The sequence below is a fragment of the Haematobia irritans genome, chromosome 4 (genome assembly GCF_050003625.1).
Source record: "Haematobia irritans isolate KBUSLIRL chromosome 4, ASM5000362v1, whole genome shotgun sequence".
Taxonomy (NCBI): domain Eukaryota; kingdom Metazoa; phylum Arthropoda; class Insecta; order Diptera; family Muscidae; genus Haematobia; species Haematobia irritans.
The window spans coordinates 225369494-225387587 of record NC_134400.1 but is presented as its reverse complement, the minus strand read 5'-3'; the positions used below and the strand labels follow the sequence as shown (position 1 = coordinate 225387587).

General features: G+C 33.3%; 1 protein-coding gene across 6 annotated transcripts; it reads left to right on the top strand.

Annotated features, from left to right (window-relative positions):
* Positions 1 to 253: 253 nt before the first annotated feature.
* tral (LSM14 family protein trailer hitch) lies at positions 254 to 16741 on the top strand. 6 transcript variants are annotated; one of them, XM_075305965.1, is made up of 9 exons: positions 254 to 320; positions 481 to 926; positions 6416 to 6856; positions 7075 to 7413; positions 8290 to 8792; positions 8862 to 9023; positions 10713 to 10972; positions 11034 to 11401; positions 14642 to 16741. In XM_075305965.1, the coding sequence occupies exons 2-9, from the start codon at positions 806 to 808 to the stop codon at positions 14647 to 14649; spliced, it is 2202 nt and encodes a 733-aa protein (XP_075162080.1). In that variant the 5' UTR covers positions 254 to 320; positions 481 to 805; the 3' UTR covers positions 14650 to 16741. The 6 variants fall into 6 exon arrangements, with proteins under 6 accessions (XP_075162080.1, XP_075162081.1, XP_075162082.1 ...); XM_075305966.1 differs by lacking the exon at positions 254 to 320 and having other exon boundaries at positions 327 to 926; positions 8302 to 8792; XM_075305967.1 differs by lacking the exon at positions 254 to 320 and having other exon boundaries at positions 327 to 926; positions 10743 to 10972.
* Positions 16742 to 18094: the final 1353 nt, after the last annotated feature.

Below are 18094 nucleotides of genomic sequence, written 5' to 3'. Positions count from 1 at the left end.
ATAATTTTGTGGTCCTTTCATATAATTTCAATCATGCCAATTTAAGCACTTTCGTACTTAATTTGTCCAATGCCACTGGCCGTCACGGTATTTCACCTACCGCTTCGGTTGTATTTACACGCTATGTTTGCGATTACGGCTCAATTTAGTGCTGTCCTAAAGAGCAACCAATATATGTGGCACCAAAATGTACAATTTTAGAAAAGTGTGGCAATAAAAGTTTATGGAATTGATATTCAAAGGTTGGTATCACTGTTTAAATTGAAGGGACTGCGAGGGGTACGTCAATTACATTTACTGTTTCTTCCACTTTTGACGAGGCAAGTAACAGGGCAAAGATTGGATTATCATTGAGGGCCAGTGAGAATAAAGTGGAAAATAAACTTTTCCTCTCGAGGAATATATAAAGAAACTCAGCTCCATTTGTTATATGGAAAATATTAAGAAATCTAATGAATTTCGTTCATAAATTGCTTACAGAAAACAGTGGAAAGTAGATTTAGTGATTTGTCAGCGAAAAAGGAACCATTTTGCGATTGTGTGGTAGCGCGAGACTATTGGACCTCTGCGACACGAAAACAGTGACGGAGCATATAATTGAATCGAAGTGCCGAACAATTAAAAGATAAAACATAATCTAAAGACATATTTTTAAAATTTGCATTATTATTTTGTGGTGAACGTGTGTAAACGGTGCTATTTCAAGGTGGTAATAGCAAACGAGAAAGCCAAAACCTGGTGTGATTGTATTGGTTCAATTTTATTATTTGTATCTCGTTGAGATCACATCAGCCACCACAGCACAATGAGTGGCGGCATGCCAGAGCTGGGCTCTAAAATCAGCCTTATATCTAAGGCTGATATTCGATATGAAGGTCGATTATATACCGTGGATCCCCAAGAATGTACCATTGCATTATCAAGTGGTAAGTCACACTTTTATTTCTCGTAAATTTCTTAACCGAAACTCGGGGGTACTGTTATCAAACGGTATTTAATTTCCTCTTCGTTTGTGAATTTGTTTTGTAAATCTGAATTTTTTCGTTCATGCGTATTTGCCGTGGTATGTGTGTTTCTTAATTTTATATTTCTATTGTCTTTGTCATTTGTATCACAAACTTTAACGCTTGTCAAGTTGGCATCTTTTCTTATTTACCGCCATTCGCTTCATATTATATGATTTTTTCCTTTTTTATGTACTTTCAAGTGAAGCAAAATTTCGCCATTTATATATATGGCGGCGGCATATCGAAAAGATTTGGTGTATGTGTCCCCATTTTTGTATATCCCTTCTGTCTAATTGTTATTGTATTCAAGGTATAACAGGGTTGTATTTCCTTATCTCATTGGATTTGCCTTCCCCTTTATTGTGATATTTAGGTATTGTTTGTTGCTTTCCTCTATTTCTTTCCCACCTCTAACGGTATATATTACAGTTATGTTAATGTAAATGCATTGTCTTCCTCATTTGCGTTGTACAAATTTGTACTGCTTTGATGTTTCGTGGAATAATATTAAATGTCCTTCCAACTACGAAATTGGTCCATGTATGCAAAAATAGTCCAATAAAAGAAAAATCTTATTGGATGAGAGATATATCTCACGATATTACTATTTTCTTTATGTAGAAGAACACAACTCTCATTTTAAATATATTTCTCAATTCTTGGAAGACAAATGCACCTGAGCTAAGTTTTCCTCAAGGGCAAAACAATTTCACAATTTAAGTTCAGTTTTCCACCAAAAGAATTAAAAATAAAAAAATGTGAAGATTATATTTTTATCAAGTCTTGTCAAATTATGGATGGGAATGATTTAAGGCATTGATTGCGAAACATTTTATATTTCGAAATTAATTGATTCAAAGGAGTAACCGTGGAAACAAGGTTTGCAGCTTGCAAACTGAACATAGTACCAGTACTAAACTTGCTGTCCGAATCGGAAATGTGCTGCATTTCCAGTCTGTTTTTAGCCTTGGACAGTAATCCTACATGAAAATCGATTTGGAAATGGTGTGAAAATGTATGGCTTGCATTAGTGTCGCACTTTTTCCCCATTACGATTCCCCCAAAACGATAGCGCCGTTTTAAAGGTATTGCTAATTCTCAATATTGTAAAAGATCCTAAATCAAAAAGCTATAAATACCGTATATAGGTTATACTAGTTCAACCATGTTATGAATTCTTATTTAATATTAATTAAAAATTAACTGAATAAAAATAATCTAAATTTTGGTTTTCATTTTTGAAATATACCATAGTCGAAACGATGAAGGATGACTTTCGAAGGTTAAAATGCGTGATTTCGCTCGATATATTTTCCATCCTTTTAACCAAGGTTTAATAAGAATGTGCCTCCATTTGTACACATATATTCGCACACATATAGTTTATGTTATTACGTTCCAGAAAATGTTACCCAATTAAAATTTGTTAAACGTTTTAAGGAGAAGAACTGAGCTATATTTTTAGTTTCATGGACAAAATATATGACTTATAAAACAAACTATATAGGAGGCTTACAAATTTGTAATATCCAGAAGTTTTGCCTCCCTAAGAATTACTCGCCATTTAAACAGGTTTTGGTTTTTTTTATCAGAGACCACCCAACCGCGAGTATATTTTTATATGAAGTTGTATGTATTCCCGATATTTCAATAGCCAAAATTTAGAGATGATTAGTAAAATTAACTTAAAATTAAACTGTAGCTTTTGTATATGGAATGTGTTTAATATAGGATACATTGTTCCCTGCATGAAATGAATAAAAATAAATTATTAAATATTATTATTATAAAATATTATTACAATGATAATATTATTACAATAATAATATTATATTATTATTGTATTATTATATTATTATTATAAAATATTATTACAATGATAATATTATTACAATAATAATATTATATTATTATTGTATTATTATATTATTATTCCTTGAAACATCAAGTTGCTAGATATATCCTCTGTTGTAATCACTGTTCCCACAATAGTCGATTTTTTTATTATTTGGTAGAATTAGTTTCATTTATTCAGAATTGTAATTCGTGGAGTTTTTTGTATATTTTCAATTATTTATTTCTTTCATATAATACCCAAAGCCTACAAGGGGGAGCCACCGTGGTGCAATGGTTAGCATGCCCGCCTTGCATACACAAGGTCGTGGGTTCGATTCCTGCTACGACCGAACACCAAAAGGTTTTTCAGCGGTGGATTATCCCACCTCAGTAATGCTGGTGACATTTCTGAAGGTTTCAAAGCTTCTCTAAGTGGTTTCACTGGAATGTGGAACGCCGTTCGGACTCGGCTATAAAAAGAAGGTCCGTTGTCAGTGAGCTTAATATGGAATCGGCAGTGATAAGAGAGAAGTTCACCACTGTGGTATCACAATGGACTGAATAGTCTAAGTGAGCCTGATACATCGGGCTGCCACATAACCTAACCTAAAGCCTACAAGGCCAATACATTAATATTATGTATTTACTTAACAATAGTTGATAGATAATTAAACAGAAAACATAACATGTTTAAAGGATTCTTAAAATCATGAAATATTTGCGGCTCCCCAGACATCTATGAAGTTTTTTATTTATTCTTCTATAACATCTTCTCAATTATCATATTATTTAATATCTTAATTTCTGTTGTTGGGTAGATTTGACTTCCTTTTGACACAGATATATGCTGTCATACCTTTTTATAGAAGCAACAATACCATGTTTCATATTAAAATCTTAAAATGTTGTTGATACATTTGTAAATTAAGGTACCCGTGTAAAAATTGGGGGATATGATTAGATCTCGAAATTGGCCACTTTAGATCTAAGCAGATTTACCGAGAAATGACGAGACAAAATTAGATATAATTATATATAATTCTATATATGGCGAGATCTAACACCAGATCCAACTATATATAGGGATAGATCTACTTATATGTAAGACATTTGATCTACGCCAATATTGAAATCTGATAAGATCTAACTCCATAGTAATTAGATATGATTAGATCTTACCATTTTTCGGATCTACTCATATCTAATCGTATCAAATTAGATCTCTCTATTTTTATTCGGGTATATACACCCCATACACCACCCAAAATTATCTGTCGAAATTGATCGTTTTGATAAAAAAGTTCAAATTGTTGGCAGAATTTTCTTAAGATGATCTTAAAGCTCATATTTAATCACCCCTATTCCTATTGTCGCCTTCGCTTTCGCCCTCGTTTTTTGACGTCTGTTGCTTTTTCGTTGGCTCGCCACTAATGCGTCCTCCAGACTAGTAAGTTTTTCCGGACGGAATGCCTGTGTTTGTATAAAATCTTACAGTGTGTCCAATCGATACGAATTGTCGGCGACGACTAAATAAACGGTAAATGTGTTATCGATCCAATATATTCGACACGACCACTGTCGTCCGGATAAACTTATAGTCTGCACGGCGCATAAGTTGGTATTCCTGTTGAGAGGCGACGGGGACGACGATTACTTTTTGTACCAATTACAATACTAACAAATTGCCTATATCACTAGAAAACAATCAGCTGATATGCTAATATTTTTATTTCTGACGTAATTCTAAGTCTGAATATCCAGAAAAAATATTAAATTTTACGTGGGAAAAATGTGGATATCTATACAAGGACAGTAAAAGCTTCCAAAACTATAAAAATGAGATCATTGGCGCAGGGATCATGGAAAATCAAAATAAATAATAAATTTGAATTAATCATTTGCATTTTTCTGTTCGTTTGTCCTATACTATTGGAAAGATGCAGACATTATGTCTCCAAGGATCATCCAAGTTCGTGAAGGACACAATTATTATCTAAGTTTGGTGCTAAATAAAATAAAACATTGGAGGGAAAATCAACACGTTTACTTTAAATGTGCACATTTCTGTTCTATAATGTAAATTCGCCGAGCATAACAACTATATACAGTTCTTTGTTGATTTAGTATATATAATGCATATTTATATCAATAGATTTGTGTTCGTTGTCCGCTCAGGACTCCTTGATATATAACATGAGTTCGGCTTGTGCATAACTGGAAGCTGGAATAAATACTTGAACAATATAGTTTTTTTTTTAATAATAGATACAGCTTTTCTTAGCATTTGTTACAATTTGTCTCTAATGTCTAAAGGCATTGAACCGCAAACCATTTCTTTCAACCGGTTTTAAATCGTTGGAATCAGTTAAGCTCATCATCATTTTTTTTAATTGTTGAAGATTAATCACTTAACCTGTTTCCAATTTTCTTTTTTTAAATATATTTTTCGATTAATACAGTCTAAAAAATTGATCACTAAACTCGTCACTGGTAAATTTAACGGCAACAAAAAGCGACGATATTGGCAACAAAAAACGACACCAGGAATACCGTTTTTGTCGATAACAGAATATATCGACGAATGTAATACTATTTAGTGATGACAGACCAAAAGCGATGGCGAGGGCGACTTTAGGAATAAGTTCGAATAAAAAGACATACATATTTACTTGATTAAGTCTGAGGAGACTCGAAGAATTAGATCGGATATTATTTGTAAGATATTTTCAGATTATATCTTGTTATCTCCAATTATATCTCATCATACCTATGCATACTTTTTTTTAGATCTAAAGAGACCGTTTTTATATACAGGTATCATTCGCGGCAAATTTGTATGACATCTGTTTCTTAACACATACCTAATTTTATTGTGTGAATTTATTTTATATTTCAATAAAGGTTTTTCAAATAAAATTTTATTGTATTTAAAGGGTTTTCAAATAAGGGGTGTTATTTTGGTATTCAAAAATTTCAGTTTTTGAGATAAACGATCGGATATTAATTTCATAATAAAGAGAAAGCTTTGGGAAAAATAGTGTATGCTCCTCGATAGCCTAGGGAACTCCTATCCTTAAGCGCTTTGAGTACACAGTTTGCGTAGATCTTGTATTTCACATGACTGAAAAAGTTTGCATGGTGTTAATTTGCTTCATCGAATGATAACACAGTGCGGAATCTTCTCCTAAGTGAGCAATGGATTCGTCGCTCTTATGTCTCGTGGCCATGTATTCTTCGAAGTAAATGTCCTGATCAATATCATCCAGATCAATAGCATCCAGCTCGATATCTAAGATTTTTGTTTATCTTGTAATATGTGAATGAATAAATAAAATAATAATATCACCATCCACCTTTAGACACAAGTCCTTATGTAATTGTAATACATTGTTGGAGCGTGTAACCTTCATTTTTTTATGAACGGCGTAGTGCTTATATGCCAAAAAATAAAATGTCCAAAATTAACAGTGGGAGATATATAACAAAACACCCTTTGTTGGAAAACCATTTTCATTAATTTATGAGAATTTGAATAGATACATATCTAAATTTGATTTTCTTTGCATTTTCAGTTCGCTCTTTTGGGACGGAGGATCGGGAGACCCAATTTCAAATTGCACCACAAAGCCAAATCTACGATTATATACTTTTCCGTGGCACTGACATCAAGGATATACGCGTAATAAACAACAGCTTACCACACCCCAATGATCCTGCTATAATGCAAGTACAATTACCGAATGGCCAGCATGTAATGCCACATTTGTCCATGCCATCCATGAACCCACAAGTGCCGCCAATGGGGGCTGTTGGTGCATATGGAAATCCGTTTGGTTCTATGGGTGGCTTGGGTGCGATCGGTGGCGCTAGTGGAGCTGGTACTGTATCTCAGTCATTGGCACCTGGAGCTGGTGCTACGGGGCCATTTATGATGGGTAATCAACAAGTGCCATCACAGCAGAAACTTCCACAAGGACAACACTCTCAAAGCCAACAACAGCAAAAGCAACCAAGTAAGTAACCAAACTGTAGGTGTAAAGAACTTGATGTAGGACACTAAACAGAGCGAATTTATTAGAAATCAGTACGAGTGATAAAAAATAAATAAAAATAGGATGCGACTGCGTATATATTTTTGTTCATGTCCATAGGTCTTAAAACAATCAATAGCAGTGGTGGAGCTTCGCGTTTATAGTATATAATACATATTCCTTTGCTTTTTCTTGTACAGGCAGTAATACAACTGATGCAAATCCTTTGAGTACTTCATTATTGACAACGGTCGATAATGTAAGCTCATCTCCATCCTCAAATGCTAACAGCAATACTAACCCGAATACGAACAGTAAAATTGGCAGCAGCTGCAACATCGGTAATAACAACGTTGGTCTATTGGGTATTGGTCTGAATTCAGATGGCAGTCTCCTATGTAACATAGGCTTAGGAGGTGGCGGAGGTACAAGCGGTATTATTTCTAATAGTTCTACTGCCACTTCTGCTGCGGCTCCTTCGGTCTCGACAGTCCAGAAATTATTGAATACGTCGGTCCTAAGTGAGCACAAAGACCAAGGTGTGAGGGGTAATCCCATTTATATACTTTTTTCACAACAATTTATACATCGAATACATTTTGTCGAATTTTTATTTTTCATATCCTTAGTTATTTTGGTAGAATTTTTTGTTTTCTGTAGATTCAAGGTCACAAAGTATGACGAACTATTATACTCTTTCTATAAAAATGTAGAATGTGGAGTATCAAAAATAATATTTGCCAACGAATGTTTCAATATATAATGAATTCAATTCATAGCAACAACAACTTTTATGTTCATGTTCAGTTCCAATAATCCAATAATTGGTGTTTCTTTTTGGAAGATGATTTTAAATATTCAGGTGTTTAGCTCATTGTGAGGCAATAGTAATAGTATATGCGTTTATGCATTTGTGTGCAAGTGCCAGGGAATGTGATAGATGTAATTGAACATACAAATCGGCAGTCCGTCTGTCTAGATGCCGTAACAACTTCACAATTTGGTTTAAAGGCGAATGCTATTGAAATCGATAAAATATGCATACATAAATCCAATATACAGTTACAATATATAAGTACAGTCCGAAATGAATGGAGTTATATAAAGCTCTCATTTTTCAACCGAACATCTTCTAATTCTTTTCAAATTGTGTTTTTTTGTACCGTCAGGAATTCATAAAGATGGAATGCACGAAAATGTAGCATTAAATGCTAATCAAGAATCAGCTTTATATATTTGAAAACATGTATTTTGTTATACAATTTCAGTACTCGGTTTTGCTATTATTGTTTTAATTATTATTTTAATATTGGTTACTTAAGTTTTGAGTATTTTTTACGACACGGTACTCACAATATTCGAAATTTAAAGTGCATACCTTTTTTCTTTACCTTCAAATATATAATTGAATAAAGTTTCCGTCATAGACATGCTCGCTGGAGCTTCGAGGTCAACAACTCCTATAAGTTTAATATCGAGGAAAAGTCCCTCTGCAGATATTGGTGTACAAGTTAACCAACAACAACAACAACAGCCATCGCACCAACAACACAACCACAATCAAAATCAGCCTCAGCAGCACCATCATCATCCGAATCAACATCAAAATAATACCGGCCATGGTGGTCAATCGCGAGATGCTGGACACAAGCGACCAAACTATCAGAACCAACGTAATGGCGGAGGAGGCGGCGGCAGTGGTAGCAATGCCCAACGTAATAATCAATATAATACCCGAGATCGCCGCGATTCGGGTCGTATGATGGACAACTATCATAACAATCATGACGGTGGGAACCGTAATTCCTATAATCAACGAGGTAATAATCAGGGTAATCAAAATCGGAACAACTGGAACATGCATCGTGGTAATTTGCCAAATAATATGCGCAATAATAGAGGAATGCGCAACCAAGGGGTAAGGAAATTATCCATATAGATAAAAATCTTTTTCGACATTAAATGTTGATATATTTTTATATTTTAGGGCTTCAGATCATCAAGTGGTCCAGGTGGTATGCAAAAACCACCACGCAATCCTATTAAGTTTGAACAGGACTTTGACTTTGAACAAGCGAATAATAAATTTGAGGAGCTACGCTCACAGCTATCAAAGCTGAAGGTTGGAGATGAACCTAAATCTGAGCAGGTATATACAATATTTCTGTTTCATGCTGACAATCTGGAATCGAAACAATTGTTTCCATTTACCATTTACTCTTAGACGCAAATGCGTTTTTGTTAAATTTATTTGTTTGCCAATAATATGTAATATTTGTAATGGGATTTGTGGGAGAGTATGTAATGTTTTATTAGGATTAAAAAGCCAAATACATTTGTAAAGAAGCATTTTAATAGGTTGTAATAGAGCTATGTTAAATATAAATAGCAGTAGTACTTCCAAGGCAGAGAAAAAATATTCGGACAGTCGCATTTGGGGAATATTAGTGTTTTTTGTAATAATGCATTGTTATGAGCGTCAATTTAGTAAGCGCGCCAAGATTCGTTAAAATGTTTTCCGATTGACAAACTGAAAAATGCCTCGGGCCTATATGATATATTATATGGTATCTGACTTCAGAATAAACAATTAAACAGTTCATATCTTAAATCTAAGTACAAGCTAAGAGGAACGAATACCAAAACGCAAAATTTGATCTTTGATTTGTCAAGGATCCCGATTTACATCTTTGATTACAAATATATTTATTATAAATATTTTATTTGTATAAATTGCCAAAGTTCATAAAAGTCAGAATAAACAATTAAACAGGTCATATCTTAAATCTAAGTACAAGCTAAGAGGAACGAATGCCAAAACGCAAAATTGGTTACAAATATATTATAAATATTTTATTTGTATAAATTTGCCAAGGATCTATAACAGTTTATAACAGTTACGATAATCGCATTTACGCTATTGAAATTTTCCAATTTAGTTTATTAATTTCCCACACACATTTCAAGAATGATTGTCGACTTTTTTCATTAAAAGTCGATTTGGTTAAAACCAGCCGATTTGGTCAATACCAGACATTAGACGACTTGGGCCAATATCCAGTCCATTAATCTATGTTGAACCTCCCAACATTCCCGGAACTGATATTTCTCCAGCGAAAGTACTTAGAGCTAATGAGTAGACTCAAACCTTGACTCAGTAGTTGAACACATAACGAAGTGTTTGGTTGTTATGGCATCTTGTAAAGTTAATATAACAATTCTAACAATTTCAATGTAACGTAATGACGTAATACTAGATAGGAGGGGAGTTTGAAAAAAGCTCAGTCCAACTGCATCAGTGGGTCACGATGCGGACAAAAAGAAACAAGCACCTCATGCTTGAGTGTCCTGCTTTATGTGTACCGCAAAATGTTCTAATAATGGCAATACAATTTTTGGAGGGTATTGTAGGTTGAATATAATACAAATTCAAAATAATAATATGTAATGATTTCAGGATTTTGTAACATTTTCTTTTTTTATAAACAATAACCATTTAATCTTTTATTTTGTTTTATTTTTAACCGAACCTCACCAAATATTACCAACACTATCACCACCTACCTTTATACACCAATTATATACGCATACAATTGGTTGAATGCGAAATCCAAATATTCCCGTTCATGCCTGGCCTGATATCATCTACCGCAACATCACTACCCGTTTTACAATCTTCCTTTCCAAATTTGGTTTTGTTTGCAAATAAATAATTGGAATTTTTAACAAAAATTGAACTACACAAAAAACTGAACTCACTGCAATATGACCGACCATGCATTTGCTAATTCGAATCCATTGCGCTATGTCCACAATAAAATTAATATTAACATTTAAGTGTTCTTCGCCTACTCCTACTACTTCGCAGATGAATGGTGAAACAGATAAAAAGGATGATTCTGGTAATGAGACTGGCGCCGGTGAACACGAACCCGAGGAGGAGGAAATTACTGTGGGTTATGATAAGACTAAGTCATTTTTTGATAATATATCTTGTGAAACTGCACAAGATCGTGCTAAAAATAAAAACTACGATTGGCGTCAGGAACGTAAACTAAACAGTGAAACATTTGGAGTTTCCTCTACCAGACGTGGAGGGTAAGTTTAGTTAGGAATGTATTAATGAGTAAAAATTAATACTGACCACTTTTGTGTTTAGGTATCGCGGGCGAGGCAACAGTTATTACAGTCGTAGTGTTGGCAACTACAATGGTGGGGGCGGATACAATCGCGGCTATCGTGGTAATAATTATCGCAATAGAAGCAACAATCGCAATAAAATGCACAATCGCGATACCAACAATACAAATACCAACAACGGCAACGTTAATACCGCCACCATCAATACAAATATTCCCACAGCGAATAATGATACTGCAGCAACTAACTTGAAAAATCAAACACAACAAACTACGGCAGCAGGCTCAACATCTGTTGCAAACTCAAATACAGCGTCTACATCAAAAACGGTATCTTCAGCTTTACAAGAGACTAAAAATCAACCGCAGATGGCCACCGTTGGAGCTGGTGAGTTGACAATATTTCATTATGTATTTAAATTGAATGTGTATGCATATCCAAATCTAATCCCAAGTTACTACATTAAAGGGCTGTTTGAGTATTCTTATTTTATTTATTTATTTAACTCATTATACAACCAAGCCGAAATGGCCATATACGGTAAAAAATAAGCGTTCCCAAAAGGGACCTTTCAAATGCATTATTAACAGGTTGGCTGATAAGTCCCCGGTCTGAAACATAGATGGCGTCGCTAGTATTAAATGCATATTATTTTTATATAGTACCAACCTTCAAATGATTCGTGTCAAAATTTGACGTCTGTAAGTCAATTATTTTGTGAGATAGAGCGTCTTTTGTGAAGCAACTTTTGTTATTGTGAAAAAAAGGAATTTCGTGTTTTGATAAAATACTGTTTTCTGAAGGGGAAAAATACGGTGGAAGCAAAAACTTGGCTTCATAATGAGTTTCCGGACTCTGCCCCAGGGAAATCAACAATAATAGATTGGTATGCAAAATTCAAGCGTGGTGAAATGAGCACAGAGGACGGTGAACGCTGTGGACGCCCGAAAGAGGTGGTTACCGACGAAAAATCCACAAAATGATTTTGAATGACCGTAGAATGAAGTTGATCGAGATAGCAGAGGCCTTAAAGGTATCAAAGGATCGTGTTCGTCATATCATTCATCAATATTTGGATGTGCGGAAGCTCTGTGCAAAATGGGTGCCGCGCGAGCTCACATTTGACCAAAAACAACGTGTTGATGATTCTGAGCGGTGTTTGCAGCAGCGTGAGAAAACAAACAAAACAAAACGTTTTCAATTGTTTCGTTTCGTACAATCCACATGTCCAAAACGAAATGAAACGAAAATCTGACATAACGGCACTTGCCTTTCGTTTTGTATTGTTTTGTTCGTGAGTGGAAACCAAACCTAAACTGAAAAGTACTGTGGTGTTAGTAAGATGTAGGAAACAAAAAGGTACACATTGAATGCAAACGTTTGCTCATTCATTAAGTCCTTACAAGAAGAAAAATCTTGAATGTTATTTTTATACCCTTCACCACTACTGTGGCATAGGGTACAATAAGTTTGTGCATTTGTATGTAACGCTTTGGTAACGATTGGTTTCAGAAAAGTCTGAAATCAATCGTTGAGTATACCGATCGTCTTAGAATGAAATTCTGAGTCGATTTAGCGATGTCCGTCTGTATATCCGTCCGTCTGTCTGTATATGTAATTTTGTGTGCAAAGTACAGCTCGCAATTTAAGTCCGATTGTTCTCCAATTTGGCACAGAATTTCACTTTGGATCAAAAACAATCGCTATTGATTTTGAAAAAATCGGTTCAGATTTAGATATAGCTGCCATATATATTTTTCACCGATCTGGTCATAATTGACGTATTTATCAATGTTTTTTTTTTTTAATTTCGGACAGCCAATTGGATTACGGCTCTCGTAAAATATGCAAAATATCGGCTAAATCGGTTCCGATTTAGATATAGCTCCCATATGATTAAATAAATAAATAAAATAAAAATAAATAAATAAATATATACCTTTCGTCCGATTTGCTCTTATATAGCCTTAAAAGCCAGAGTTTTGCCCTGATTTGCTTCAAATTTTGCACAAGGCGTACGGTTAATAGTTCCGATTTAGATATAGCTCCCATATATATCGCCCGATATGGACTTATATGGCCCCAGAAGCCAAAGTTTTATTCTAATTTGCTTTAAATGTTGCACTAGGAATACAATTTGTGGTGTAGTCAAGTGTGGTAAATTTTACTTAAATTGGTTCAGATTTAGATATAACTCCCATATATAGAATTCGCCCGATTTGGATTAATATGACCACAGAGGCAAAAGTTTTACTCTGATTTACGTGATTACGTGAATTTCAGAGGGAGTAAAATTAACATTCTAACTACGTTTGCTAAATTTTGTTTAAATCGGTTCAGATTTTGATATATCCCCCGAATATATCTTTCGACCGATTTAGACTCATATACCCACAAAGACCAACGTTTTACCCCGATTTACTTGAAACTTTGCATAGGGAGTAAAATTAAGGTTCTGGATGTGCATGCTTATTTTGGTTGAAATCGGTTCAGATTTTGATATAGCTCCCATATATCTTTCGTCAGATTTTTCAGATGTCAAAGCTTCAATTCGAAAGTGAAATTTTGCATAGGGAGTATAATTAACATTGTAGCTATGCATGCAAAATGTGGTTGAAATCTGTTCATATTTAGATATAGCTTCCATATATATGTTTTCCGATATAGGCAAAAATGACCGAAATACCCACATTTTCCTTATCAAATCGGCACTGTAATGTCGAAAACTTGTAAAAATTGCTAAAATTTTCCTATTACTCTAAACACATCTATCAACCGATAAATACAATTTTGCGAAGTTGCGTCAAAATTGGTTCAGATTTAAATGTTTCCCACATTTTTTAGTAACATTGTTCTTCATCCCAGGGCATTAGGCAATTTTAATTTTAATTCTAGAGATTTTGTACAAAATGTTGTCTCCAAATCGGTTAAGATATAAATATTTGTATATGCGAATATAAACCGTCATGAAGTCCGTTGTTGTCATCGTTTCGCTCAGCAAACGTTTGCAAACGTTTTATTGCCGCTTCGTTACCGAACGAAACAACAAAACGACACAAATCCGAAGAGCATTAAAGCAATCGTTTCGTCTCTTTTGCTTTTGAAATGTTTGTTGTTTTGTTTGCGACTACGTACAAAACGATTGACGAAAAATTAAAAGTTTGTGACTTTAAATGATACGTACCTCCTCAATCAATGGTATGGTATCAAATGGTATCAAAAAATTGGAAGGTCGTTATAATCGTTGTATCGCTCTTGATGGGAACTATGTTGAATAATAAAAACGAATTTTGACAAAAAAAATGTGTTTTTCTTTGTTAGACCGGGGACTTATCAGCCAACCTGTTATATATGAAATAACAAATGATAAGCATAGATCAAAGAAGTACTGAAACCAATGAGATAATTAATAATTTTTATACTCTATGAGTATTTGGGCTCACTTTTGAATAGAACTGATACCGAGTGTTTAAGAAAACTGAATCGGATTCGAGAGTTGGAAAATAAAACGTTGGCATAAGTGTTTTTTTTTTTGTTTAAGCAAATTCATCTTGCTTTTTGTCCCCAATACTCGTTATATAATAAATAAGAATTGTTAATTTTGTTGCTTTAATTCTTTTTTTTCAGGTCAATAGTCCATGGTGGATATAAGGAAAATCTACATACAATAAACAACCAAAATAAACGAAGAACCATAAAAAATGATGAAAATACTTTAATGTATCAAAGGTATTTTTAAACTGCTGACGTCCTTCTCCCATCTACGAATAATAAAACAAACCATAAGAATTCAGATGTAAATCGAGTAAAATAATCAACAAAGAAAAAACTAACATTTTAGCATAAACCTAATACTTCTTTATAAAGGCAACAAACAAAAGTTATAATTGGAATATAAAACAATTTAAAGAATCATTGAATGAATGGGTCAAACAAGGCGGCACATACAACTGAATCATACTAAGATTTAATAACGATACAAATGAACATTTTAAGGATGTTAAAAATACATATTTATAGTTTTTAGAAATATAAATCAACTACAAGAAAAAATAATTATATGGAAGAGGATAGAAAAAAATTATACATTGAATGAAATTTTCCAAGAAGTTTTGAAAACAATAAAGAACAAAAAGATTCGCAAAGAAACTAAAAAATATATTGTAGATCTATTCGAAAGGAAGTCATACAAAGAAGAAAAAACGCTTAAGATATACATATTTTTTTATCGGAAGAGAGTGAAAACCAGTAAAAAGCACAGTTCGAAAGGATTTGCGAAAATGATTTTTGAATAAATGTAAAAAAAAATCACGACAAATGTTTTGAGTAGATGAACTAGCATTTATTGGAACAGCGCCAGCTAATCATTAAATATTTATTGTAGAAAGCAAAATAACTTGTTGGCAGGATATTATAAAAGAATAAGAACTAAGAATACAATATTTATTATAGGTGAAGATCCAATAAAATATGATTGTAAAATTCTAATGAATTATTATTTTACATCAAACGCATGCTATATTATTTTCTGATTTTAAATTGTAAACGAGAGTGAGCTTTTTTCCATAATGATTAGTTCTGTCGCATTCAAAACTATCCTTAAATACAATGCGTATATGCATAGATGCCCATGTGTGGTATTGGTTTCCTATTATTAAAATTTTTATTTGTTTAACATTTAGTTTATAAGATATCATGTCGAAACGACTCTTTATTTCCCTACCCCATAAAATCATAACCATACGTTAAACAACAAGTACTGAATAATCGAAACTAATCAAACGAATAATACCCCAACGATATTCTCAATACAGTTTAAAGAAAATATCAAGCTACCATACCATTTTAAAATATAATATTAAATTAGATCATCAAAAACTGTTATATGTATACACACATTTATGCTGAAAATTGGAATGGCAGTTGTTAACAAAGTTATCTAAAAGGGAGTTTGAATACAAGAAGCTTCCATGTACCGACAAACATCTTAGGCCTTCTTTAAGAATATACGAATTCTATAAATTTAAAATATACTTTAAAAGTATTTGCCACAAAGCATAGACATTAGAACGTACTATATGTTAACATCGTAACACCGTTTGCAAACATTTAATATATGTTACAGTACAACATTTAAGTTTAGGTTGTTTCATAATTACGAGCCATTGCACAACATAGTTTTCACTAATTTATTTCCCTTAATTTTATTATTGTATATTTAATCAAGGCAACCCAAGTTACAAAAAACAATTTATAAAAATTGTCAAGTCCTATTTCATTTGTAGAGTTATTTCTGTATAGGTGAGAATACAAATACCTATATTCTATACAATTCCTACATTCTGTTCCATAATAACCTAGCAAAATATGAACAAATTTCTATATTATATGCTACCATAACTGATGTGTTACATTTAAAATTATTATATAAAGCTCACTCTCAAATCAGTTAATTGATTTATCTCATAACGCATCCGAAAGAAAATTTTCCATTTAACTCTCACACAATAAACTTATGCGAGACGATTGGTAATGGTTAAAAGGTGCAGAACCGAAAACTAAAAGATAACATGCAATTTTTAAAGATAAGAATACAAAATTCTATTCTTGTAGTATCAAGCAAGTAAAAAAACTACAGTAAATGTTTAATAATGATCTTTTTTACATATTAAAAATCTGTAAATTATATTATGAGTTAATAATTAAATTGTAAAAGCACATTTCAAACACCTGTTGTTTTATCTGTCCATCGTTGCAGTTATAAATGTTAAAAAGATTATCGTGCCTGTTCTGGTACATACATTTATCGGACTACACTTTACGCCTACAAAGATTTGGGAAAGGTTTCATTTGATTTGAAAATGGTTTCATTTGAAATGAAAAGACGATAGGCCGTATTAGCTAAAGGAAGAATATCCAAAAACATAAAAAGATTGGTAATTTGCAATTGTAAAACTTGTTTACTTTTTGTTGACATAGTTTTCACCATATATGTGGGTGTTAAGTTCGAGTTTAGCTGCTGAAATCAAAGATAAATCAGTAGAAAAGTATAAAATTATACATCATGAAAATTTTATTACAACTTTATGGGGAATAGCCCCAAGAATTTTTCCATAAAGTTTATATTCTTTAAAATGGATTATCAAAGAAAAGTAATCGTGGAAATAGCGATTTTAGCGGCTAAACTCGAACTTAATACCCACCTTATAGGTGGGTATTAAGTTCGAAATCGCTAAAGTGAAAACTAAATCAGTAAAAAAAAACGGCATAAAATTATACATATTTGTTGCAAATTTTATTATAACTTGATGAGGAATACCAAAGCAAATTTTCACAATGTTTGTATTCCTTAAGGTGGATTAATTAAGAAAAGTAATAGTGAAAAAATGGCGATTTTAGCGGCTGAACTCGAACTTAATACCTACCTTATAGGAGGAATAAACAAAAATGGTTATGCACAGGCAAGAGCGTTATCCAAGAGAGGATCAATTAACCGTAAAACTTAACGCTTCTGGACCGCCATGTAAAAATGGTGAATGTTGAAAGCTTCCACTGGCCAAAAAGTTTAAGACGGCAGTCCATTGTAATATCGATAGAATTGACGTTGACAAGTCACCAGAAAAATTTATTTCCCCAAGTAAACAATTGAACGTTTCCATCGTCAGCCGAAACTGTCTGTTGAATCTTCAAAAAGGTGACGTTCAAACAGTGTATACCATTTCAAACCCATGCACTTACTTGGAGTAAGTGCATGGGTTTGACAACGATAAGGGGTTCTCTTATCCCTTAGTTGTCCCTGTATTATTATACCTTCAACCATAGGATGGGGGATATATAAACTTTGTCATTCCGTTTCTAACACATCGAAATAATGCTCTAAGACCCCATAAAGTATATATATTCTGGGTCGTGGTGAAATTCTGAGTCGATCTAAGCATGTCCGTCCGTCTGTTGAAATTACGCTAACTTCCGAACGAAACAAGCTATCGACTTAAAACTTGGCATAAGTAGTTGTTATTGATGTAGGCCGGATGGTGTTGCAAATGGGTCATATTGGACCACTTTTACGCGTAGCCCCCC

Excerpts from the sequence above, each read along its gene's own strand:
- tral (XM_075305965.1), top strand. The coding sequence starts at position 806 with ATGAGTGGCGGCATGCCAGAGCTGGGCTCTAAAATCAGCCTTATATCT. Across the intron at positions 7,414-8,289 it reads AAGTGAGCACAAAGACCAAG|TTTCCGTCATAGACATGCTC; the intron begins GTGTGAGGGGTA and ends AATTGAATAAAG. Across the intron at positions 8,793-8,861 it reads GAGGAATGCGCAACCAAGGG|GGCTTCAGATCATCAAGTGG; the intron begins GTAAGGAAATTA and ends TTTATATTTTAG.